Below are 26,834 nucleotides of genomic sequence, written 5' to 3' on the forward strand. Positions count from 1 at the left end.
GAGTTATCCACTCTCCAGCTGACTGTTTCTTGGCTTTCAACTGAGCCCAATCAACATGCTTATCAGGAAACAAATCCTCCTGTGACAAACCTCTTCCCAATATAATACAAGATCTTGATAGGCCACCAGGAGGTTTATGTGAACCAGCCAAGGAGATTCACCCCAGATGGAAGAAGAATATGAATTGGTTCAGCTTGCTCACTTCCGGATCAGTATCTGAACTGGGCCAGCTGTTACAGCAATCTGGCCACCTGGGTCTACGCCATGGTGACAATTAAGACTAGACTACTGTAATGCACTGTACACCAGTCTCTCCCTAAAATCAACATAGAAACTCCAGTTGGTGCACAGTACCACAGCCTGCCTATTGAGGGCTAGATGAAGCACGCATATTACTCCCATTCTACAATCACTGGCTGCCCAACAGTTACCAAATGCAGTTTAAAGTACTGGCTACTACATACAAATCCCTTCTTGGCCCAGGATCCTTACATGTGCAAGACCTTCTCTCACTTATGTTCTACTCAACAGCTTTGCTCATCTTGTGTACAGCCTGCTGCAGGTGTCAGCCTGCAAATGGGCAAAGTCACCAGCTCCCTGTATACATGCTTTCTCCAGTGTGGCCCTCGCTTTGTGGAATAGCCTGCCCAAGGAGCTCCAGAAGACTCCCACTCTCCTGGCTTTCCACAAACTGTGCAAAACTGAATTATTCAAGAGGGCTTTTCTATGCAAGCAACAGGATAGCACTGGTACAAAAGGCATCACAAAGTTACTTGGATATATTACTGGGGATGGTGGTCTGTACTACTTTGTACAGTTTGCCATGATTGGCTTCTATTGTGTAATTATGCATCATTTATTGCATCATGTTAAAATTTATGCTTTGCTTCAGTTTGGTTTTCTAGACTTCTGGTTGGATCTACAACTCAAATTCTACTTCATTGTCTGTTGAATGTTCCATCTTGTTGATTGTTGTGCCTCAACTTGTGCGATCTGCCTTGAGTCCTGGTGAGAAAGGCGAACTATAAACAATGTAAATAAATAAATAAAACTTGTTCCTCTACCACGAGAATGATCTCATTGCCCTTGTACACTTTCTTGTAACTATGTTTTCGAAACAGCTTTCTTTCTCTCATAAACACCCCCACACACACCCACACACACAGAGTTCTCACCAAAAGGACACTGGTTCTTAAATGAGATTCCGGTGACCTGAAGAGGAATCTCCCACAGGTTTCCAAGAGAGTGCATGCCATTTCAATATGGTGATGAGAGAAGTCAGACAGCAGCATCTGTGAAGAAGCGTATTGCATTCTAAACATTTTTGCCTCTTAGAAGACTAATTTTTATCACTTAGATATTTCTAACTTAAAATCTTTGGTGGGATTCAGATCAAGAAAGCTTTGGGCCACAAGTAAAATTCAGCAGAAACATGAAGCAGAACTCTTATTACAAGTTGTTATGCCAGCTACCATATGTATGGAAAGTGTAGTCACTTGTAGGCCAGAAGTATCTAACTCATTTGTTATGAGGACCAGATCTGACATAAATGTTACTTTGTGGGCCAGGCCATTTGTGCTATAAAATGTAATGTTATTTAAGACTTTTTTTTTTAACTGGCAAACTACAACTCCATGTACCCACTCTTGCCAACCCCACTCATGGTCACGATTTAGTGCAGCTGTGGCAGTGCCAGCTGCTCAGTTCCCCCCCCCCCCCCATGTAGCAGCTTCACCAATTCGCACTGAGCTGCAGTCAGAAGCAGGAGGAAAAAAATGCACATCTCTTTCTCTGCCTTTCCTGCCATTCCTCTCTCATGATTTAACCTCAACCTCAAAGCCCTGCTCCCCAGCAATTACTTCTTCCTGACAGCTTCAACTACAGATACCTTACCACATGCACCTACTCGCCCCCTGCCCAAGCAGCCTCCAGCCTTCCCTCCTCTGGACCAGTTGCCCACAGGCTGTTTTAAGAACCCTGAACAGGCCAGTTCTGGCCACATGTTCAGGCCATATGTTTGGCACTCCTGCCACAAGGTTTTCAAGGCAAGAGACATTCAGAGATGGTTTGCCACTGCCTCACTCTGAGCAGCAACCCTAGACTTCCTCAGAAGTTTCCCATACAAGTAATAACTAGGGTTGATGGTACTTAGATTCAGAGACTGGTTAGCCTACGCCATGACACATCTTAAATTGTCTCTTCAAATACAAAAACGGATTAATGGTAAAGCATACATATTTAATTAATTCTCCTTCCCTCTTGCATTCGAAGAAGTATATCCAGGCACAACCATGATCATTATCTTCTGTCAGCAGGTAAATACTTGTTTTTCCTGGCATATCCTTGTTGACCCTCCTTGTTTGTATCTCTGAGTACACCAGGGAAAGAAAATGGATGTGAACCCATCCTCAGTGCAACATGAGCACTTACTTTTAAGCAATGCAGAGTGTCACTTTTGGAAAACATTTTGAACTTTGTAAGCTCCCCAATGAATCGTACAGTCTTGTTCTTTGTTTCAATGTTGATCTGGTCCTTCTTTCTCACCTATAAACAAGAAACACAGAAACCGTAACTGTCAGGAACTGAGATGTGACTACAACAGTCAAAAATATATGATATGTACTTGAATTTTTGTGGCAGGAAAGGTAGACAGGAAGGAAAATGAAGGCAAAGAGATTCTGAAGCAGGAACAGCCCTAAGAAGCTAAACTGGAAGTCTACCTGCTTTAAATAACACTGCATGTAGAATTTAAAAACCCTTTAAAAGCTACAGGTGCAAGAAAGCAGAGTTGCACTTACCTGCAACTGTCATTCATTGACTGGTCTTTTGTGCAGACACATATGGAGAATGCACAATTGCAGGCCCTTCATGGAAGATGGGCTTCCAAAGCTTTAGAAAGTTCCAGAGCCTAGGAGCGCTCCCCCATCCCTTCTATCTCAAGCCCTGCTGTTCCCACCTATAGGGTCACGTGACAGAAGACAGGGAGAGCATTCTTCCGTCAGTTCTCCCTTCACCACCATGAGATATGAAAGAGGCCAGCAAAGCAGCCCACAATGGGGACAGGGAGGGATGGGTGCTTGCACAGAAGACCACTCAATGAACAACTGCTACCTGTGCAACCCTGTTTTCATTCCTGTGATTTCTGTGCAGTCCCACATGGTAGAGCATTGGCCCTGGATGCAAACAGGTCTATGGAGAGTTGCCTCTGATCCTTGAGAATGGGATACAGGTAGCAATCGGTCACTAACCACTTGTGATCTACATTCACATCCCTGCTGGGGGAGTCCGTTATGGAAATTCTCTGCCCCATTTTGTATGTCTGAGAAGGAAACCCCATGATTGACTGCCAGATGTGTGATGCTCTCTTGCATTCCTGGAAGGAACCCTATGTTTATTTAAATACAATTTTTGCTGTGGTGCTGTCCATGACCAGTAGTAAGATCCTTCTTTTCAGGAAAGCTGTAAAAGAAGTGAGGATAACTAAACACTCTTAATTCCATGAAAACTGCTCAGAGGAAGTCAACAAGTAACCAGTCATCAACATATGGACAAACTGTACAGTCATGCACTCAAGGCCTTACTACTACAATTGGCCGCATATCTTGCGGCATTCAGCTCCCGCTTCCCTAGTAGGACTCGCTAGAGCTTTCTTATCATCTGGTAACAACTCCACATATTGAGACATGTGGTCCTACATAGACATTTGATAACACCCCATAATATTTTCAGTCCCATTGCTCCAGCTGTTTAGACCTTCCTGCCCAAGGAATTTAACTTTCAGCCCTCCTTGTCCACTGGCAGAGATTGAGATCCCACCCTGTGTTGCGATGGAAGCACTTCTGAGGCCAGTGAGTTGGCCTGAGGGTGCTTGAACAGGTACATGCAGTTTTCCTCTTTGACTGTGTACAGATTTTCTAGCTTCTGTGCAGAACCTCCTGCTGAAGTAGGCTTGGTCCATATGCTGGAAACTAGATACAGGGATCCAGGATTCCCTGGAGGACACTGGGCCACAGTCTGGTGTACACAACACCTTCATAATTGGGTCTGAAGACTGTGGCTCAGGGAAAAACTAGTCTACATCCAATACCTTCACCATATGGAGTACGTACTCTGAACAGAGCTCGAGGCCTTCCGTTAGGGAAGCTGCTGATGGTGACCCCACTATTTTGTCCAGGGATGGCTCAGATGTACCATCAGAATCAGCTTCTGATCCTTGATTTTCATCAGACTTAGTCAGCTGTGGTCCTTCTAAGCCTCCATCAGGCTCAGATGGCTGTGGTCCTTCTGATTCTATTAAGTGATACTGCTTCTCATGAAGTAGGCTATGTCTTCGATGTTTCAAAGCACGCTGTAACATTGTCTCAGACCCATATGGTGGGTAAAGTTGTTGGGGATTGCAGGTACCCCATGGATGGGGGGATACATCATGGGAAAATGAAACCATGACCCTAGTTGAGGATAACAAGGGTATGATGCCTGAGGTGATGCAATCTGTGGTGATGTGGTTGTTCAGTACTAGCTGGAGGCTCTGGAACCTCAAATATATCATCCTTTGAGAACATAGGAGAACACATTGTGTGACCAAGGTGTCTGAGGATGTCGGAGCAACTCAACTGTGATCTCTTCAGGTGATGGTTGAAGTTAAGGTGGGGGCATCAATAAATGATGCACTGTTGTCAAATGTCAACTCTAAGACAGCCAGTTTGGTGTAGTGGTTAGGAGTGCGGACTTCCAATCTGGCAAGCTGGGTTTGATTCTGCACTCTCCCACATGCAGCCAGCTGGGTAACTTTGGGCTCGCCACGACACTGATAAAACTGTTCTGACCGAGCAGTGATATCAGGGCTCTCTCAGCCTCACCCACCTCAGAGGGTGTCTGTTGTGGGGAGAGGAAAGGGAAGGCAATTGTAAGCCACTTCCAGCCTCCTTCGGGTAGAGAAAAGCAGCATATAAGAACCAACTCTTCTTCTTACTCTTTGGCGGGGGCTCTGACACTGATCTTTACACCACAGGTTATTTTTCCATTGTTCCAGAGGCTGATGGTGTTGGAAACAAGAGCATGGAGGGGGGGGGGGGGTCTTTAATCTTTTTTCTTAATAAGTCCATTTTCCAGCACAGGGACCAGGGGCTCCCAAGGCCTTCTCCCTTCTCTGGCTGTTCCTCCTTTGTAGGCTTTGGAGTTAATCAGTGGCATGTGGAACACAAGGTAGTGGTGTAACCTTCTATGAGACACAGTAAATACAAGGCATCCTCGTTGTTCTGGGTCATTTTAGACCCCATATTTCCTGTTTTAAATTAGGCCATTTTTACCAGCTCTCTAAGACAGTGTTTTTCTCTAGTGAGAAGAATAACACACTGGATCACACATCCCCTCAACAAGGTGGCAAGAAGAAAACTGAGAGAAGAGCACTCTTTTCACCTCTATCATGTGACTCTATAAACTGGTTGCCCTCCAGTACAACCATTGGGCTCCTGAAAGGAACAGGATATTAGATTATATTGACCATTAGTCCTGTTCTTAAGTGTTGCTGTTGGTAACATATTTCATGTATGAAGAGTGATAGAGCCCTCCTTGAATAGAATACTTGTTCTATTTATTCTCAGATGAAATGAGTTCTAAGGCCGTAATTAAAACACACATTTAAAAATCAGGAAAGGCAACTTCTCCCACTTTCTTCCACTACAGGGGCAAAGGAATGGCGGCACCCCCAGATCCTGTCACAAGACAGTGTGCAAGACTATTGCTGCCACTTGAGGTTTCTCTTTCTTTACCCTGAAGATACAATCAAGTATACTTTAGGAAATATTAACATGGTGGATTAACAGATATGACTGAGCACTATGCACAGGATAGGTTCAGGTAAAGAATATGTAAACAAATTTTTAACTTGCGTATACTAACCATAGGGAAATAACAAAAACACATTACTATCTCTAACATCACAGTCTCTGAATAAACTATTTGGATTCAGCAAACTCTCTATTCCTGTTACATTTATATTCACCATAAACACTTTCCATGGTGCAGGCCATATTTTCCAACATTTCTAGAAATTCAATATCTTAAGTAAAAAAGGGTAGCAGTTTTTCCTGTCACTGTCAGCTTTTTGATTCAGCTAAGGGGTTTTTTTAAACTGCCCATCTATAAGCAATACAGTCAGAATGCACATACATGAAATCGGAAGTCGCCTTTCAGCATGGAACAGAGATCCTCTGCTACATCAGACATACAGGGATGCAGCGTGGCAACTAGCCTTGCATAAAAAGGTAGCAAATCCAGCCTGCAAGTAAGAAGATCACATGCATGTAACATTACATTACAAAGTAGACGCTAGATCCAAAGAGGCACATGCCAGCGGAGATCTTTGTGCCCCCCCCACCCCGCTCCCAGTAACCTCCAAGTCTGCCTTAAAAGCTGGTGCTGTAATTTTTTAATACAAGAAGCTATACAGTCAATGAGATTGCAGCGAGGAGGAGAGCCAAGTGAAGTCACCCCCTATTTTGCATCCCAATGGAAGAGGAAAAGGGAAGTGATTTTTTTGTGGTTCTCCTGGCTCAAAGCAGGCCCTCACCAATATCTTTTATGTCCAAAATATCCTATTTTTAACAGCCTTTTTCAGGTCTTGCAAACTGAGAGATGTGCCTTTCTGTTACTGAGTCATTCCACCTCATGTTGGATCTTTTTCTTTTCCTATTGCCTCTCCTCACATTCCAGTGAGTCCTGTATTCACTTGATGGTAGGAATATATGATAGCCTAAGTTTATTCATTGTAGATCTGGGCAAAATTCAGGCTTGATTTAATCTAGAACCCATTTTCTGTCCATGGTATTTGTAAATCTCTCTTCAAATACTCACCTTGAATTGGACAATCTTTTCCAGCATTGCTCAAATAATACAATTCCAGAAATCTTACTTGAAACCCTAAGTGGGCACAGTTATGTCAGAATACAATAGCTAAAGATCTTGAGAGGCTGCAAACTAGCTTCTTCCTAACCATTTTGGGAAATCCCAATTGTGTTTCCAACTCAGTAATTAGATAATAAATTGGACTGGGCTCCTTACGGTCCTTATATGGAAATGCGACATTATTATGTGGTTTAAAATATTATTATTAGAACCCCAAGTCAACTAATACATCTAAGGCAAAACTTATTTTTATCAAGTGCTAATGCATTCTCTGACAAATTGTGTGAACTGGGATTTTCATTAGATGATAAGCTATTAAATTACTATACTGATCACCTGTTGAAAACAATAATGGAAGTAATTTTATCACATGATGGCTCTGGGTTACACACTGATTCACACAAGAAGTGTTCTCCTTTGTACTATGGGTCTATCCCAACAACTTTCTTTACAGTTGCTAATTATTTGGTTACTATGAAAGAAATCCCAAACACAGACCTTTAATTCTTTGGCTACATGAAATTCTTATCCAACAACTGAATATACTGGAAGGCTTAAAGGTACTCTGTGGAATGAATTTGTTTCTATTGCTCCAGGACAAAAACAATGCTCCAGAAGCAGAAGAACAATCTCACGTGTGCTGCTATACTGTCCTTTGGGATTAGGGATCTGCACAAACCTCATTTTTGCAGTTTGGTTTGTGACTGAACTATATGGATATGCTGATTCCAAACTGAACAGTGTGTGGGATACCTCAAGTTTAAAACCCTGTTTTCCACTCCCTGCAAAAGAAGGGGAACAAAAAGGAGGGATTTAAATGGCTTGAAGCCATGAAGATCTACAGATATACAAATGGCTTGAAGCCATTTAAACCAAACAGCTAAACAGAGATCCTGCTGCTCCAAAGCAAGGAGGAGCAAACCCAGAGGATTTATTAAATAATTAGAATGGATATCAAAGTAGAATGTAACCATTAATATTGCAGCGCAAGTTTCATTACTAATTTGTATTTTACTTTATTCTTTTAAAATAAAATTATTATAAGGCAGCTTAGGTAGCAGGGAGAGACTTCTCAGACTCGTTGGCACAGCCCATTTAAAGGGGATGCACTAGCAAGCCAGAGACAACTGGGCTGGCATGGAGAAGTTCCCCTGTGGCTTTTTGCAGAGAGCTGAAAGCAAGGTTGTTCAAAGCCCTGTTTTCTGCTCCCCCCAGAAAGCCGCAGGGAGTAGAAAACAGCAGCAGTTTAAGTAGCTCTAAGTCATTTAAATCTTTCTTGCTCCCTATGAAAAACTGTGGGGAAGGGAAGTAGGGTTTAAATGGCACTGAACCATTAAAACCCAACAGCTAAACTGCTTTGTGCTCTTTGCAAATCATTACAAGCCACCACAAATTGTGCCAAAACTTGTGATGAACTTCAGTTCATCTGCCAGTTCATGCCTATCCCTAATTGGGATCTCCTGTCAACTCCAACATTCAGTGCTCTAGAAATTATACTGTTCTGAAACTTTTGTTTTCAAATGATGTGGGCTGGCTGGAAGCTGTTGCTAGATTTCTTGCCGGTGTTTTTTTAAATCAGGGTTAGTCAACCTGTGGTCCTCCAGATGTGCATGGACTACAATTCCCATGAACTATTGCCAGCAAATGCTGGCAGGGGCTCATGGGAATTGTAGTCCATGCACATCTGGAGGACCACAGGTTAACTACCCCTGTTTTAAATGACCTTAGTATTTATTGCTTTATTGGTTTATACTGTTTTTGTTATATCCACAATTCCACCAACCTATGGTAGAAGGGACGGAAAATGAAATGAAGTATAATGGCCAGAATAATGGCCAATACTCACCTTTAATGAACCATTATCAAATACTTCCAGAAAAATTTGTAGAAAGAGTTAATGTAAAACATTTTCATTTTTAAAAATTAACATGAGCTTGAAGGTGCAGTCCAGAATCCAAAGAAACCACTAGACCTGCAGAGAGAAGACTCTGAAAATTGTCTTTCCAGCGGAGCCCTGGATGCTACTTCAACTACTTTTGGAACTAAGGGAGACTAGTGGGTCTAGTCTTCAGAGGTTAATAGCAGAAAAGGAAACAACAAACATGCCATAGTCACTTATTTGGATCACATCTATTACCTTGAATAAGGTATTAAAATTCCTTCTTACCTCTGTCGTGGAACAATGAAAAGAGCCCGAACCAACTTTCTCCTGTTGGCTTTTGTGTTCATATTCATGCAGAAGTCCATTGCTGCCTACAAGAAAAAGAAACAATTCCTTTTAAATTTTAATTTGAAATAAGAAGCTGCTTAATAGGTCTCAATCAAACAAATATACTGCATGTCTCGTATTTTGGTATAGTCTTATTCTTTTTAAAGTGTTGAGAAGTGTTCCCTTATTACAGCATTAAATAAGTAGAGGGAACTTCACTGGGGACTTCACTGCTCCAGCTCCCGTGAAGGAGCACAAATTGGGGGAGGATAAAGTGCACCAGGCCAAATGCTCCTTCATGTGGGTGCATGAAGAGGTGGGGCATGAAACCTCCAGTGCGTAAACGGTCATAGAAGTGATCATCGACATTCACTGGCATAATCTGAGATTTGGGGCATTCACAGCATTTACCTGAGATTGTTTAATGCCAACATGAATTCTGACAAACTCCAGAAAAGGTATGCATCTTACAACTTTAATAGCAGCCTAAAAAGTAGCATACCATTGTATTTCACATGACCTTTCATGAACCAACCTTTGGCATGGTAGAAAAGAAGAGCTCATTGTACCTTGTCTATTAGGTCTCTATTTACACAGTTTGGGAGTTGCTGAAGAAAAGCATCGACGATGAGCTTCAGGTGTGATCCTGTGCTGGCTTCTTCATCTTCTTGCTCTATGTTTAAAAAATAGAAAAGACCAAACAAACATAATCTGTTAAATATATTGAGTTTTCGATGTCTAATCCCAGATTCTGAACAAACACTTGCCTTAGGGAGGCAAATAACACTTCTTCAAAGATGAAGCAAATATAGGAAAAAGTAACCAATCCTTCTAAACCATTCCCTATTACAGGAGAGTACTGGCTCTTTACCTTACTCAGAAAGTTCCTGGAGGGCCATTGGAAGCCAGAAGCAAGTCCGTGGGCCACTGCAGCGCTGGCAGTACCACAGGGTTTATATAACTCTGACCTGGGCTACAGTGAGGGTGATGATGACAACAGAACAGAATGGGTAGACTTGAACTCACTGTCATGATTGCTGTGGCCCTCGTCAAAGTGGATTCTGCAGCAGTGACTTCAAAGAGGTTCAAAGGTGGCTTCAAAAAGGCCACTTTGCCCTGCTCACTTCAAGACTGTTTTCATGTCCCAATCCCAGTCTTTAATAGACATGGGGGAGAGGGAGGCAGGCAAAGGGAAGCGGATAGACAAACTAGTTAAGTCCAAGCTACTCTGATGAATAACCAAAAACAACCACAAGCACTGCCAGCACTGCAGAGAAACAAAGAGATGAACCATGAAGCTTTTTTTGCTTTTTTTATTTTTAAGAACCTGGATTTTGTCATCTACCTCCAGAGGAAGTTAAGGGATCAGCATATACATTTTAGGAAATAAAGGTACTATGTGCACCTGGGCAGGATATGAGGCTTGTGGATCTTTCTGCTCTGGAGTCAGTAGCCTCAGTCACAGCCCCATGAGCACCGCAATAAAGCTCATACCATGAAGACTATTACTCACCTTGCATAAGGTGAGTATGACTGCACTCCTAAGGATGCTTTCCTGAGAGTAGGCCTCACTGAATAAAATGTAGCTCCCTTCCAAGGAGACCTGCCCAGGACCACTTCCTACGAGTAGCAAACTTTATTATGAATTTTACACAGCAGAAATGCTACATAAAGTTATAACTAAAAAGGAGACAAGTGATACATTCCCTTCCAGTAGCACCTCAGAGACCAACAAAATGTTTCAGGCACACTCTTTCAAGAGTCAAAGCTCTCTTTGTCAGATAATAAGCCAGCATGGTGCAGTGGTTAAGAGTGGTGGCCTCTACTCTGGCGAGCCGGGTTTGAATCCCCACTCCTCCACATGCAGCCAGCTAGGTGACTTTGGGCCAGTCACAGTCCTGTTAGAGCTGTTATTGCAAAGCAGTCCTATCAGAGCTCTCCAGCCTCACCTACCTCATAGGGTATCTGTTCTGCGGAGAGGAAGGGAAGGTGACTTTGAGCCGCTTTAGGACTCCTTCAGGTAGTGAAAAGCAGGGTACAAAAACCAGCTCTTCTTCTTCAGGTTGGCCTCTCCATGGACACTAAATTAGGTTTTCCTTGCTGTGAGGGGAATTCAATTAAGCATTCCTCAGCCATGTAAGGCATGCATTCTGTAACATATTGCAAACAGTTCAGTCAAAGTAAAGTTTTATATCCATCTCTTAACCTCTGCACTGATAGATACTCTGCACAGTAGCTGTCCAATCAGAGCAAATGTTTCTAGTTCAGTGTCTCGCTGCCCAGTGTTAAAGAAGGAAGAGAAATCAGAAATCATTCTGATAAGGCAATCTGCCCTTATGGCAAGCTTGCACAACTGTCAATCCTTCAATCTCCAGATAGCACCTGTGTTCATGCCAGTAAGGTTTCCTACTCTATAAGAAAAATGGAAGGATAACTAATTTTATTGCTTGGGTTAGTTACAATAGCCTCAGAAAGAACTAGCTCTCTTATCCACAAAGTTATTCTATTATGAAAATCAACAGTCTATTTAGACAGAGTTTAGACTAAGCACATCACAGCAATTCTTTACATTATTGCTAAGTAGAAGATGAAAATCTAAAACTGAAGTACTCCACCTATTTAAATACAAGTTTTTGGATAGGACTAAAGTTCTATGTCTGTCAAAATTGATGATTACCACCAACTCTGTCCCTCTCTGACACAGGTTTTGTGTTGTGCTTCAGCACTATTCTGCAGCCACAATTAAAAATCACTCAACGTGTTACATATAATGTAAGAAACAGAATCCAACCATACTTGTGCTCAGATTATTTTCAAATTCCTCACTGGCTGAAACATTCCCAACAATACTACAATGTCTCAATAGAAAACCTTTACCATCTTTGAATTCTTACTAAATTTGGTCGATTTGTGAACCCAAATTAAGTTACCAGAATTTCAGGTTGGTCAGCACCACCCTGGTTTCTGTAGGATCAAGCCTTGGGGGGCTTAAAAGCATGCCTTTGTATGAAACAACTGCTGAAACTAAAAGCACTGTGCCTACAGTCAGTAAGTTTCCTTCAGCACTACTAAAATTTTCATGTGTCTAGTTTCACTTACAGACTGCACTGATTTCTAAACACAACTCAATAAATATTAATTCAAACATATATCTGGTACTCAAAATCCACCATGTTCACCTACAGAATTAAGGTCACTACTAAATCACATTTTTCATTAGCTACAGGTTATTTTCTTTAATCAACTTCTTCTCCATGAGGGAAGCTAAGAGTGAAGATATGTAACCATAAATAGCAATGGGCGTGAACCAGGAAAATGCAGAATGGTTCATGGTTCGTGGCTGAACCACAACAAGTAGTACCAGGAGGTTCATTCATAAACCAAACCGGTTCATAGTCCTGTGAACCTCAGGGGGAAACTCCTGTGAAGGCACTTCTGTTTCACCTTTCTCCTAGAAACAGTGAGCCATGGCCATGAGAAAGGGAAATGACACAGCCAGCAAAAAGGTGGTGGCAAAGTGTCTCTGGGAAGTTACTTTATCCTTTCCATTTAAGCCCTACTTTCTGCTTCCCATGGCTATTGAAACCCATTTTCTGTTCCTGGCATACAGTCACTGGGAACAGAAAGCCACAGATTTAAATGTTTGAGCCATTTAAACCCTGCTTTCTGCTCCCATTAAAATCCACAGTGAGCTGAATGCAAGGTTTAAATGGCTCAGAGCCAGTTAAACTGAACAGTTGAATGGTGAGGAGATCCTAGCCACTCAGCTGGTCTGTGAAGAGCAGCAAGCAAAAGTAAACCCCTGCTTTCCAAACCACAATGAATTGCACAAAAATTTGTGGTAGTTTGTTCCGTTCTTCAGTTCACAACCTCCATGAAGCTTGAACAGGACAAATTTTTTAATGAACTTCAGTTCAACAAGTGATTCGTACCCATCCCCAGTCTTAAGCATTTTGATTCTAAATTAAGTTTTAAAGAGCGCATAAATATTTCCCTCCACTTGTCAATATTTGACGTTAGTAATTTCTTGAACTAGCTATTCTCTACCACTTGAGAGCTTATCTATGTCACAAATCCTCGACTCCTTTAAAGTATCACCTCAAAACTCACTTCTTGCAGCTTGCTTTCCGTCACTATTGTCAGCTCCGGTGCTATCTGGTCCCTGTTTCTTGCCTGATCACATTGAAAATAAAATGAAAATATTTAAATATACTCATAAGAAAACACGGCACAGAAGCAAACCCCTTTTTATGGGGGAGGGACTGGCAAAAATTGCTTCTTTATATTCAAGTTTCTTCTATAAGACCCCTCACTCTCCCCCTCATACCAATATGCAATTCATATTTTTGCAATTTTTGATAGGTACAATAATGTACCTAGATGTTTCTCCCCTATAGTGCAAATACTATATTTTAAGGAAGTATTTTTATGCTTCTTTTCCCACCAATCATAGTTGTTTATTAAAAAGCTCTAATCTACCAGTGAATCAAGCTACTAGCTGTCACATGCTCATATAAAAAGTCTCTTATTTCTTGGAAAAGGCCAGTAATACAGGGTTCTCCTCGTACCTCACAGGAAAGGCATGCGGTAATATCAGAAATGCCACTAATAAAGAGTGAGCCCATATGGTAGCCAGGTAATTGAAATGGGACAGTTCAAACATGAAGTACTCCTGGGTGGAACCAAAGAGGCTCATCTCAAGTGAGGAATTTAAAAATTAGATTTTTTTGTATTGTTTTGTTTTATTTATACTCAATTTCCCCCTCAACAAAAGCTTACAATATTGTTCTCCCCTCCTCCAATTTATCTCCACAAGCATAACCTTGCGAGGAAAGTTAGTGTGAGAGAGAATGACTGGCCAAAGTAACCCAGCAAATTCTTCAAAATCATGCCTCTCCCACACACTCATCAAATTTGACTATCATTTGAACACTATCTTCCAACTATGCAAAAAAATGAAAACTTTTGACAGAGGAGTTGAGAATAATTAGCAGTGACTGAAATGCCAGACCTCATTCCTGGCAAAAATCACAGCATGGGTTGGGGTCTGAAGGGTCTTGTTCTCTCACACACCTACAGAATATTGAACTTGGAACCTCTGGTGTTACTAGCTGCTGGTTACCCCACCAGCAAAACATGGAGTCAGTTCAAGCTACCTTTTTTCAATATCAAGGGAAAGTATTGCCGCAAAAATCCCAATATATCACACAGATAACCTTTAATGGCATAAAAATATATCACCATCACCAAACACTTGGCAGTAAGAACGTCTTTATTCCCCTCTGTGAAAAATTTCATAGCAATTTAACAGAAGTGGGAACGTAAGTTATGCAACTGTCTGTCATCCCCACCTGTAACTCAATAGTAGCAGGGAAAGGACTGAGTGCACATTACCTTGATATTATCATCAGTGAACCCTTGTCAGCAGTATTTCTGCTTTTTGGGGGGTTGTGGTCAAATTACAGAAGCAAGCATCTCTGACAGCATATACCATCACTAATGAATGCTATTCTGCTGTTAGTATAATGCTATTATTTTCCTACTAGGGGCATGGAAAAACCTTTGAGTGGGGAAATGGTGAGGCTATTCAAGAGAGTAGCTAGAACCACTAGTGCACCTGTTTAGGAACACTCCCAAAATGAGTTAATGTCACCAGCAGTAGTTCCAACTGTGTGGCACACATTGTGAAAGATGATGTATGCCACCAGGGACCAGATTTGCAATGAACTCAAAGCAGGCAATGCCTCTCCACGTAATTTTTACCTTGCTCATCGAGAAGCTTCTTTGCAAGATCTTCTGCTTCATCTCCACACTCTAACTCAAGGGGATCATCATTAATATCCAGATTCTCCAGGTCCAGCTCCAAATCTTCACTAGCAGACACATCTTTGTTATCTTTAACTTCTTTTAACTCTGATTCGAAACAATAACATTCATAATTTCTTCTACTGTTTGCTCTTCAGCCTCTTTACATATTCAATTCAATATATCTGATATTTAATATGACTGCTCTCTGCATCTTTTAAACCTGCTCATATGTCTAATGCCTTCCCCACTGCCCCCAGAAAAATAAAGGGTAGGTTTTTTTTTTTTTCACAGAAGAAATACAAAACCAGCATCCAAAATTCATACAATGCTCAATTCCCCATACATCGTTACAAACCTCTGCAAACAGACTGAATATTTGCTCTTTCAGATATTTCAAATGCTGGCCATCTTGCTAAATACAATACAATTTGTCAATATTATTGCATACATAAATAATAATTGCTGATATTCAGATAAAAGATTTTCTGCAAGTAACAACAGTTGGTTCAGGAGATGATACGATCAAGCGCTGAATGCTAATTCTCCCCACCCCAAATACTAAAAATGTAGAGTAGAAAGGGTGTGTGTGTCTTGATATCTGGATTTGACAAAGCTATAACTGAACTATAATTCTGGTTATAAGCTTTTGTGTGCATAAACACATTAGTGCACCAATGAAGTATCCAATGAAGTGTACATACACACGAAAGCTTACTCAGAAGTAAACATTGTTGGTCTTAAAGGTGCCACTGGATTCAAACTTTGTTCTATTATTCAAACCAACAAAGCCACCCACTGAACAAGTTCAACATAATCCCATCTCCCACGTACTCCAGGAACTGGGAACAACTTGAAGTAAGATATTTTCAAAGAGAAGGTAGAGAAGAAACCCTCTGAAGTTTCTGGATTACTTTCCAACACACCTATTTCACAGCAGGCTGGCTTCCTCACTTACTGAGAGATTTACTAATGAGAAAGCTGCTCAAAGAGGTGCAAAGAGCAGCCACTTCTGAAGCAGATAGCAAAGTAGGTTAAAATATGGGGAAGGAAACAAAAGGCTGGAGGCTTAATAATAATAGAAAATTAAGGAAGTCAAAGACTGGAAAGGGGAGGAGTAACAACAACAGTAATCTCAGATGAAGGCAGAAAGGAGAGCAAAATTGTGCATGGACAACCAGTTGCACAAAATGCTTTCAGTCTCCACTTATTTTCTTACAGAACAGTTCAGCATCCACCAGGACCACTAGAAACAATTTATTTCCTCCAATAAACATTTCTGAACACAGAATTTTTTTTTAGTGTGGATGCATTTGAGGACATGCAAGTCTCCAAGTGTGAGAAAGGTTCCGGTAAACAGCACAAATCATGTTTACCCAGAAGAAAGTCCCACTATATAACTAAGATTTCCTGGGAGTAAGTGTACATAGGAATGTTAAACTACTAGTGAACCTATACTAGGCAATGGAGTTTTAAGGCAGGGGTGAGAACGAATGGTATCACATATGATCAGAGCTTCATACTTAACCATATGCTCATTTTGAACCACAACCAGGGCAGTATTTACCTTCAGCAAGTGCCTCAATCTAATTTATTTCCCTGAGCAACTGCACCTTGAGGAACTCAAGGTTGGATTTAAAATGGGGGGGAGGGGGATTAAGCATTTTTAGGTGTTTAAAGACTTCTCACTTAGCCACCTTTGATAAAATAGACAAGAAAAGCACATTTACATCAAACAACCTGTTTCCTCTGCATAGGGCTGAAGTGCCACTATTTTAAATTACAAAATGCACTCACGATGCAGAGTTTACATATGAGTAAAATCCTCTGCTCTCTCCACCCTGTGTTTTAAGAGAAGAAATGCCAAACTGTCTTACCTCTAGAGTCATCTTTGCTGATATCCTTATTCTGTGAACATCTTTCATTATCCTTAAATAGGATAGCTGGTACAAATGCCTTTAAATCAATGAGATTCTCATAGAAGTTTCGAGCATCTTCATCTTCCCAAATGCCTCCCTCCAAGTCATATTCACCAGGCTTGCCAGGAGTAAAAATGTCAATACCAGGCCCGTGTTCTGGAATCGTAAGATATAAATCATTAGATCTACTTAACCAGTTGTTAGCATGTTTTCCGCCATCTGCTCTCAAGCCAATAAGTATAAAATGGACCAGAGTCAAGATGTCCTGCCAGATGAAGGAATGTACCAGTCAGCAGGAAGAGTTGCTTACCTTGCCTTAACATCTAGGGAACACAAAGTTGCCAAACGGCCTGCAGCAAAATGCCCTTCTGAGGCAGGCTTAATCGAATGTTATTTACACCAATGCCATGAAAAGGTTTGCTGACCCATTTCTATATGCTAAACCTGTATTATAGACAGGATATTTTTCTCCAGGGAAGTTGGCAATCCTAGATGAACACAGATCTTCAGTGTGTTCTGAGACATGCCCAAAAACTTGGGATTCCTATCACCACTGCACTGAAAGATTGGTACCAACAGAACTGTACCTAGAAGCAGACTAGAAATGTGCTGGTGCTGTTTAAAGGGATAATGAGTCTGGGACCAGAGAATCGGAAGGATAACTTCTTCCCATACTGTCCTGCTCATTAATCAAGCCCTGCCCTGGATATTCTCAACCATGAATGAGAGACAGGTCTTCTTGGGTGGTGGTACCCTTTCTCTGTAATATGGCCCTCTCCCAAATCTGCATGGACCATATGTTGCTGGTGTTGCCAGGAGTCAAAACCAACCATTCATTTGCACAGACTTGCAAGTGAAAATTCCATAACTTTTAGCTGATTATCTCAGTATAGGTATCACGGCACACATTCTGCTATATTTTGTAATTATTCTGGGTTGCTTTTAATCAACTTTGCTGTTGAGTTATAGTTGCTAGAATGGTTTTATTACAGACTTGATTACCTTTATTTGCTCTTTGTTGTGATCTAGAAACCATCTCAGGTATTCTTCTGGAAAGATCACACATGAGTCCTCTAAATAAATAAATGAAGTTCTCAAATGTAAAACCCTTCCTCTACTTGACAGAAGATTCCATACCTTCTGGTACAGGTTTGTCCTGAGGAAGATCAGGCATATTTTCATCCAGGAGATCAGCTAAAGACTGGGAGTTTGCCAACAACTTCTGATATGACAGGGCAAATTCTTCATACTGTTTGTGCCGGTCTTCACTCAGCTCCCCTTTAGAGTGCAGAATACGCCTGGAAACATTGTAGAGAACCAGAGGGATAGGGGGGAATACAAAAATGTTTACTATTTAATCCAATCTAATAACTGTTCTAATTGTAAATCAGCTATTAAAGTTCTAGGTTTAAAAAAACACTTCTAAGAATCACATAATTCAAGCTAAAATTACACTTTGATGAATATCTATAAAACTTAGAACAAAGTTATTGCCTTTTAAAAGTTTGAAACAAGAACAGTTGCCTCTCTAATAACCAGTATTACTGATATGCGATGAATTAAGCTTTGACTCAGGAAAGCTCACACTCTGAAAATCTTTTTAAGGGGCTACTGGACTCAAATCTCGCTCCAGTACTACTTACGTATATGGTGACTTTTAAAGAATGTACATTTGTCTTCCTGCCTAAAAACTAACTTTGCTTCGTCTATCGTTCTATATCATACAAACCACTACTTTGAGGAGCTGACAGTCCACCTGTAAATAACAGAGGGACAAGAAGAATGGGAGAGGCAAGGATAGAAAATAATGGTGTTGCTGTTTGTAGTTAGATTTTGTTTCAGTTGGGAACACGAATTAAGTGATACAGTTAAGATTTAACACAAAAGGAGAAATGACACCGTAGACATGCTCTATAAAAAGCCTTCCAGGCACAAGTTATGCTGTTGGTTGTCTGGGAAAATCTGACTCAGAAAGTATTCAAGAAATTCTTCCAATTCTAGAATATTAACAACATTTAAATAATATTAGCAAAATTCAAATACACCATGTGCAAGTCTGGATCATGTACAAACAGTGTGGTTTGTTCAGATTTCATATATAATTTTAGGTTCATGACTGCTTTATGGCACAATAGTCCTGAAAACCATAGATAACTATACTATAGTTACATATATGGTGTGAAAAATTTCCCATCTAAAAAGATAGCTTCAGGAATTTTCTGCCACACATCACTGGATATAAAATAAAGCATGGAAGAATGAACCAAGTGTTTAAAGCTGCAAACACATGACAAAGAGTCACGTGATAGGAAGATGAGATACAGAGTTGGGTGAAAGGCCAGCAAAGCAAGTAAGTCAGTCAGAGGCAATAAAAACAAGCCATGTGCCAGGTGATGTACCATAGTGAAAGACAAGCCAATGGTCAAAACCACCACTAAGTGACCTACCTCACCATCCTGTGACTTCTCTGAGCACATCAGCAAAGTTGCAGGAGGTGCAGCACACTTGCTTCTTGTGTGCAGACAAAAAAATGGCAGTTCTATAGTGGCTTACAACCCACCTGAAGATCCTGACTCGTGGGCAGAAGGCCACAGGTTCAAGGCATTGCTGAGGATGGTGGAGTTGAAGGAGCAAAGTGGGAAGGACATCTGAGTATGTAAGGGCAGAAAGACAGGGTAGTACAAATCCATGGACAGCTCTGAAAGCAAGGACAAGGAATCTATGCTGAGTACAGCAAGGGGATGCAGCCAGTTCAGAGATTTAAGGTAGAACATGGCATGATCTGAACAAGAGAGAAAGGATGCTGGCAGTAGAGCTCTGTAATGGAGGATGAAGTATAACAGTGGAAGGCAAAGATAGTAAAGGCAAGAGATGACCACAATATGATCAAGTATTTTAGCCAAAAAAAAATGAGTGCAAGAACAGATTGTTCTTGCTGTGTTGATAAGGAGAAGCAACATGATTTTGTGACAGAGTAAATGGGAACAAAGAAGGGACATCAGTATCTGGCCCAGTCAACCCAGTGAATGGTGATAGTCTTCAATACATGCAAGAGACACAGAAAAATGCCCAAAACAACACTGTATAATACCTTTTTATTATGACCAACTCAAACAGCCTGCAAATTTTAGTTCCCCAGAACTCACTCTCTCTTACAACTCAACTTTTACAAAAGAAGCAAGCTAGTGCATTAACATTTCTTTAATCAGGCACAAAGCTTTCTGCTCTAATTCTCACCAGCAAAACATGTTGCCAGAATGTTTAGAGAGCATTTTGCTGGCAAGTATTAAAGCAGAAGGCTTTGTGCCTGGTTACAGAAACATTAATGGACTGGCTTGCTTCTTGTGTAAAAGCTGAGTTGTAAATAAGAAGATAATTTTTGATGAAGATCTACTACAAAATGAGCTTACATATAGATGCTCATTAATTTACTACAAAAGCTGCTCTACAATATCACAGGGATGCGACTTTTCCAATTTTTGTGATACAGGATCATATTATCAGTAGTGAGATTTCTGTGTTATCTAAATCAGGGGTAATCAACCTGTGGTCCTCCAGCTGCTCATGAGCCCCTGCCAGCGTTTGCTGGCAGGGGCTCATGGGAATTGACGTCCATGAACATCTGGAGGACCACAGGTTGACAACCCCTGATCTAAATGTTATTGAAGGATCATTTGTATTTTTGAGAACTATAAAATACAGTAGCCACAAACTACACTGAATTGGACCATTAGTCCGTACAAATCAGAATTGGCTATGCTCAGTGGCAGCAGCTCTCCAGGGTTCCTTCACACCACCTAATATCTGATCCTTAATCGCTAATGCTGAAGATGTAACTAAATTATTCTGAATATCTGATATCTTTACAATTTTTTCTGTTCTATAACCAGGCTTCCTAACCATGAAAGAACCATCATCATACAACATAAAATTGATAGGTATATGTCCCAGTCCCTTTACTCATGGGAAAGATGGTCCAGCTCCTTAATAATCTTAAGTACCTCCTCCTGAAGATTATTAAGGAGCTGGACTACCTTACTCATGAGTATCTCCTCCTGAAGAGCCTCTTGTAGCACAGAGTGGTAAGGCAGCAGAAATGCTGTCTGAAGCTGTCTGCCCATGAGGCTGGGAGTTCGATCCCAGCAGCCAGCTCAAGGTTGACTCAGCCTTCCATTCTTCCAAGGTCGGTAAAATGAGTACCAAGGTTGCTGGGGGGTTAACGGTAATGACTGGGGAAGGGAATGGCATACCACCCCGTATTGAGTCTGCCATGAAAACGCTAGAGGGCGTCACTTGGTAATTTTAATAACTAAATCATATCAATAAAGGTATTTGTACTTATATAGCACTGGTCTCAAAAGCAATTCTTGATGGACCCTATTGTTCTTCCCTCCTTTGTGAAAACTGTATGTTAATTCCTACCCTCCACCTCCCAACTTGTAGTATTTCTGTTTAACTATTTTTTGCCCCCAGAAGAGCATCCATATCCTCTTATGCTGTGACTGCATTTGGTGAGCTACCTTGTCAAAAGGTTTTTGGAAATCTAAGCATATATCTTCCAAGACACCCTTATCTACATTTCTTAACCTTCTCAAAGAACTCCAAGAGGCTGACAAGGCTTCCCTTTGCAGAAGCCATGCTGATTCTTAGTGAGCCTTGATCCTCTTACTAGTGTGCTTACTAAAGCTACCCTTAATAACAGTTTCTACCAGTTTACTGGGAACAAATGTTAACTGGCCCTTTTCCTAGATTCCCTCTACACAGCAGTTAAGACTAGCATCAACATCTAAATTGAGTGACTGGTTCCATCTGCTTCACAGTTAAGCACTAGCAATGCAATCAAATGCAGTTATTCCAGTTAAAGTTCGTTGAAATCAATGGGGTTTATACTGGCCTAACAGTGGTACTGTAAGAGTGGGCCATAAAACATGAACAACTGGCTCTCCACCTCTTCTTGCATATAGTATATGAATGGCAGTGCAAGACTAACCCCAGTTTCCTATGACAAACAGTTTCACCAGAAGCACCGTTTCTTCTACAAAGATCCTAAACCAAAATGAAACCCTCTTTAAGAATACCAAATTGCTGATGGGGAGGGGAATGGAACATATCTACTTCTAGCTGCCACGAGCAGGCTTGTCTGAGAGTGGCGGGGTAAAAATCTAATTAATAAATAAAAAATAGTTACAGTACACTGACATTCATATGCCATGGGAGGGTGACTCCAACATGAGCCCAGAACTAGCATTGTTTATGCACATTTTTATTCAACATGGTTTAATTGTATGTCTGAAAGCATTTCTTCTCACTTGTCTCATGTAGGTACATGCCTGGCCACACATTTTAAAGAGAACGAATACCTCAAAAAGCAGAGAACCCACTGCCAAAGAAGAAGTATGTGTGTATTATCAACAACATATAATACACAAGAGAAGAGAGACAAACCATGTAAGACTGAGAGATGCACCAGGGCAATGGAGTCAGGCTATGCTAAGAATCACCCTCAAATATTTAGTTATCAAAATCATAATTAGGGCAGTACGACACATAAACAAGTATTTTGGCTCTGAGAACGACCCAATGTTTTTCTGACAAGTGGAGACAGGAACAGCTATCACTAGTAGCCAACACTTTTGGCTGTTCTTAGCAGCCAGGTATTATGGAAGCAAGAGCTTACCTATTTGCACTGCAGAGGTACTGAGCATTTATCCAAATGCCTAACAGGACATTTCAGATGCAGACTACCATTTATTCTGAAAGTTTTTGCCTCAATTTGGTATGTTTTCTGTCTTACAATTTCATTGTCCATCCCTAGTATATTCCACCTTTTCTTTCCTCCATTTCCTAACCCCTTTGGTCACTTGACTTCCCCTGTTCCAATCCTACTCCACAAACCTTTATTCTGTATAAACCCCTGAAGAGTCAAATGCAGTGCGCCATGATTCTTTTCTCCATTTGACTCACATCAGCCTACCATAGCCATAAACTGCCATTTGTCACTCACTCATCAATAACGCTTTCACAGAAGTGCCAAAGTTCACTATGGGAAGATAAAGCTAAACATGGTTTACTACATTGTTCTTGCTTCTGTACACATGCAAAGCGCTTGCCAAAATCCATTTGTCTACTGGAGGGGAGAGAATTAAGGCGAAACCTACTTTAGTTTACTATATCAACAATCCCATATCAATGCCAGATGAAAGACTGGCAAAATAAGTGTAAGAAATCATTCCAGTTTGCCACTCAGAACAATGAATATAACAGCAGCACAGGTTTTTAGAAATTTGCATTCAGTCTTTTTTGGTACAAAGTTATTAACAATAGATTGCAATGCATTAAGAGCATTTAAAATTTCACCTGTTCTGTCTTTCAATATTTTGCAGTTCCCTGTGGTCCCTTTTCAGATGTTTGGTCAAAGATGTGAAGTACTCTTTCAGCAGATTTTGGAAAGGCTGTTGTTTTTCTGGGCTAATAATTTCACTAGGAGGAAAACTCAAGTTAAATTTATCTGCTGCACTTTTTACTTTCCTTGGTATTAAACCAGCAATGTCATCTCCACAGTGCCGGCAAAAGCTAATGACCACAGAAACATGAGTGTGGGATTCCCGATCAGCATTAATAATGTTTTTAAGCTGTTCATAGATTAAAGATAAGCCTTCTTTGTCAGTAAAAATCCCAACTATTGTCAGTTCTGCAATGAACCGCAAATCTGTTCTTAGTTTAGTAATGTTGGGCGTTTTCTCTTCTTTCCTTGCTTCAAAATGCTTTTTCCAGACTTGAAGAAGAGATGCAGTAAAGTCAGCATAACGCTGATGAAACAGAGAACAAAGATGCACAGCACAATTTACATCTGAGATTTTCAATTTTGCTTCCACTATAGAAGCAACCGCTTCTGCAATGTACTTGCTTAAATTGAGACCATTAAAATCATGAGATAAGGAGTCTCTCTGCTGCTCTGTAATAGTTTTTAACTTCTTAACAAAGGCAGTGTTCTTCTTGAGACTTGAATCCAGCCGGCTAAAGAAGTTTTCTTCAGGCCGGTTATCTGATGCATTCTGGTTTTTGCTCCGGAGTTCCTTTCTTGCTTGATGGCGCTCCCATGATTCTTGGTGAAGCTGATGGGCCTCTTCTTTCTCTCTGAAGAGAACACAAACAGTCAGGAATTTGGTTTTTTAAGACAACAATGCAGAGCACACTAGAAGTAAATGAACTAACAAATTAATAGATTAATGAAGAAACAAATTCTACAGTTATTATGTTGTGAGTTTTCCCCCCATCATTTCCCCCTATATGTTTACACGAAAAATCTATATCAGTGGTCCCCAACCTTTTTTCGGCTGGGGACCGGCAGGGCAATGGCCATGCCCGCACAGCCCGCATGCGCGGCCGAAATCGCGGCGCGGCCCTGATTCCCTCTCCCCCTCCTCCCGCAGTAAGAAGCTTCCCGGGCCGCAAGATTGCGGCCTGGGAAGTTTTTTACTGCGGGGGAGGGGGCGGGGAGAGGGAACAGGCTGCGGTCCGCAGGTTGGGGACCATTGATCTAAATGACCTTCATTAGAACGACCTTGATCTAAATTGTGCTTTGAAACTGTTGTCAAAAGTTTTAATAAAAATCACAAGAAACTATAAAGAGCTTTAAATTTTGTTTTGTGATTACCATATTTTCTAATTATTACTGTTAAAATACAAAACTGTAAATGGTGAGGATTCAACGCCAATCACCACAAGGTGTTTGTGGGGAAAGGTTCCAGCAGCAATCCACAACTAAGCACACAGCAGCTCCCTTGCCGCCACCCAACCTGAACCCCTTCCAGAACAAAAAAGGAAGGGGAAGTGGTACACCAGGGCGGCAGTCAGTGACAAACTCTGCCATGTTGGAGCCATTCTCCTGTCCCAGCAGGCAGAGGACAAATGTCCTGCCTCCCATATCATTAGACATGCACCAGACTAGTAAAACAGCAACAATAAGCCTTACTTCATTTGAGCAGCTGCCTCTTCTTGCTGCCTCTTTACTTCCTCCTCTTGTTTCTTTTTCTCTTCCTCTTCAAGTTTCTGCTTTTCCTCCTCCTCTTTTCTCTTCTGCTCTTCTTCAGATTTTACTTTTTCCTCATCTTTTTTCTTCCGTTCCTTGTCTTCTTTTTTCCGCTTCTCCTCTTCCAGCTTTTTCTTTTTATCTTCAGGAGGTTTTAATGTCTCTCTCTTCATACCAAGTCTAACATCCTCTTTAGGTTTATCTCTGCTATTCACTGTCCGCCTGTCACTGAACTCCTTATCTTTGTTACCTAATGATGTTTCTTTTTCATCCATGCTTGCTGACTTCTTGCGCTCAGCTGGCATTATGTTACTCAGGCAGATCTGAAAGATTAACATCACATCATTACATTTCAGAGATATTAACCAAGAGCTTCAGACTGTTTTCCTAATACATGTCCAACCCAATGGCATTTTTGGACAGTATTCTACCAAATACCAGACAGTTACTATCCATCTAAGACCTTTGGTGAACTGATGCAAAAAAAAAATCCAAATAGCAGCCCTGGTCTTGCTGATTACGATGCGCTATCATCAGTTGAAAGTCTCTGCACAAGGGCCAAACTTAGAAAAAGGGCCTATGTAAGTGAATCATAGCTAGCTTGCATATACACCCCACACACACACACGCACACATTATTGCTCTTAACTCCACAATATCCAGTGCACAGGGGAGCCACCTAAACTTACCTTAGGACTAAATAGCCTGTGATTATAAGTCCAAAATAATAACCAGCATTATGGGAAACAACGTCTACCATTAGAAAGTATCTTCATCCCCCCCCAAAAAAAAATTTGCAGTAGCCCTCATACTTATCATGGCATAGTACACCTTCACACTACTACACACTGCTCGAACATAAATACAAGATATCATGGCCCAAGATGTCACCACAAAATTGGAAATTGAATGAACTTGACATGCAAATGCTGTTTCAAGTGGAAGTCATCTATTTCCTATAATATTTAATTCCACCAGCAAGAATAGAAACTATAAATTACCTTTTCTACTTAAGCCACTTAAATAAACAAAACTCCTGAAACTTAAAAGAAACAAAATTTTAAAAAACGGTAATTATAGACAATCTTACATGCACCAACTAAGCAAAAGGGCACGGTTTTAGACACATATGTCTCAAAATACAAAAGAAGATAAGAAGAGTCTTGATAGAGCATATCAGTGGTTCATCTACAACTTTTCCCAATTTTTTTTACCAGTGAGAAACCACTGAAACATTCTTCAGGAAACCCCAAAAGTGGTGTGATCGTGAAGAATATCGTTGGAGAGCATAACTATTGTTCATGCCCACCCAGGGCGCCTCCCTTTCCCACCCCCTCCAGCCTTATCACTGGCCATTTTGGGAAGGGGCAGCGGATCACCATGTCCATATATGGTCATGTCACTTGATAAGCGTTTAACAAATTTAAAATATCTATAAAAACTAATTAACTCCCACACGATCGGGAAGCCCTTCCACAGCTGTCAGGAAACCACAGGGTTTCATGAAGCCCTGATCGAGAAAGCCTGATCTAGTCCAACATCTGTCTTACGGTTCGGGTACTCTTACTCAATTCCCCAGATACCTATATAAATTCTTTATACATGATGAACATGATGTGTAGATATTATGACTTAATCCTACCCCGATGAAATATGTACATTTGTATTATGCTCTGAATATGAACACAGAAATTGCCTAGTATTAATGGGGTATAATCAGGATCAATCAGAAGCTCCTTGAGGAGCAACTGAGAAAAACTTTATTTAATAGCATGTCTAATCTTGCCACAAAAGAAAAAAAAAAAGGGGGGGGGGACTCTTCCAGACCATGCAAAATACATTTTTTTCCTATGAACTGTGAACATTATAAAGTCAACACCCTCTATAAGATGGTTATTTTTTTTTAGGATGGTGGCTTCAGTCTTTGCATTTAGTACTTCATGTTTCAGACTCTTAATAAAAA

The 26,834-nt window shown here is 40.8% G+C and overlaps 2 protein-coding genes across 5 annotated transcripts in view; both read right to left on the minus strand.

Moving 5' to 3' along the window:
* The window catches only part of NUDT5 (nudix hydrolase 5), a 119,769-nt gene that overhangs the window by 19,570 nt on the left and 73,365 nt on the right, over positions 1-26,834 (minus strand). The gene's annotated exons all lie outside the window — the stretch shown is intronic.
* Positions 1-26,834, minus strand: part of UPF2 (UPF2 regulator of nonsense mediated mRNA decay) — a 48,070-nt gene that overhangs the window by 17,621 nt on the left and 3,615 nt on the right. For 2 of the 4 annotated variants that reach the window (XM_077337926.1, XM_077337927.1), the window contains exons 2-12: positions 24,815-25,194; positions 23,197-23,976; positions 17,977-18,137; positions 16,798-16,995; positions 14,879-15,028; positions 13,226-13,288; positions 9,685-9,788; positions 9,074-9,159; positions 6,172-6,280; positions 2,431-2,544; positions 1,176-1,292 (exon numbers count right to left, since the gene is read on the minus strand). In XM_077337926.1, the coding sequence (XP_077194041.1) occupies positions 1,176-1,292; positions 2,431-2,544; positions 6,172-6,280; positions 9,074-9,159; positions 9,685-9,788; positions 13,226-13,288; positions 14,879-15,028; positions 16,798-16,995; positions 17,977-18,137; positions 23,197-23,976; positions 24,815-25,176 (2,244 nt within the window). In that variant the 5' untranslated portion in view covers positions 25,177-25,194. The remainder of the gene's footprint in view (positions 1-1,175; positions 1,293-2,430; positions 2,545-6,171; positions 6,281-9,073; positions 9,160-9,684; positions 9,789-13,225; positions 13,289-14,878; positions 15,029-16,797; positions 16,996-17,976; positions 18,138-23,196; positions 23,977-24,814; positions 25,195-26,834) is intronic. The other 2 variants (XM_077337928.1, XM_077337929.1) reach the window with 1 other exon arrangement.

The sequence above is a fragment of the Paroedura picta genome, chromosome 5, assembly GCF_049243985.1.
Source record: "Paroedura picta isolate Pp20150507F chromosome 5, Ppicta_v3.0, whole genome shotgun sequence".
Classification (NCBI taxonomy): domain Eukaryota; kingdom Metazoa; phylum Chordata; class Lepidosauria; order Squamata; family Gekkonidae; genus Paroedura; species Paroedura picta.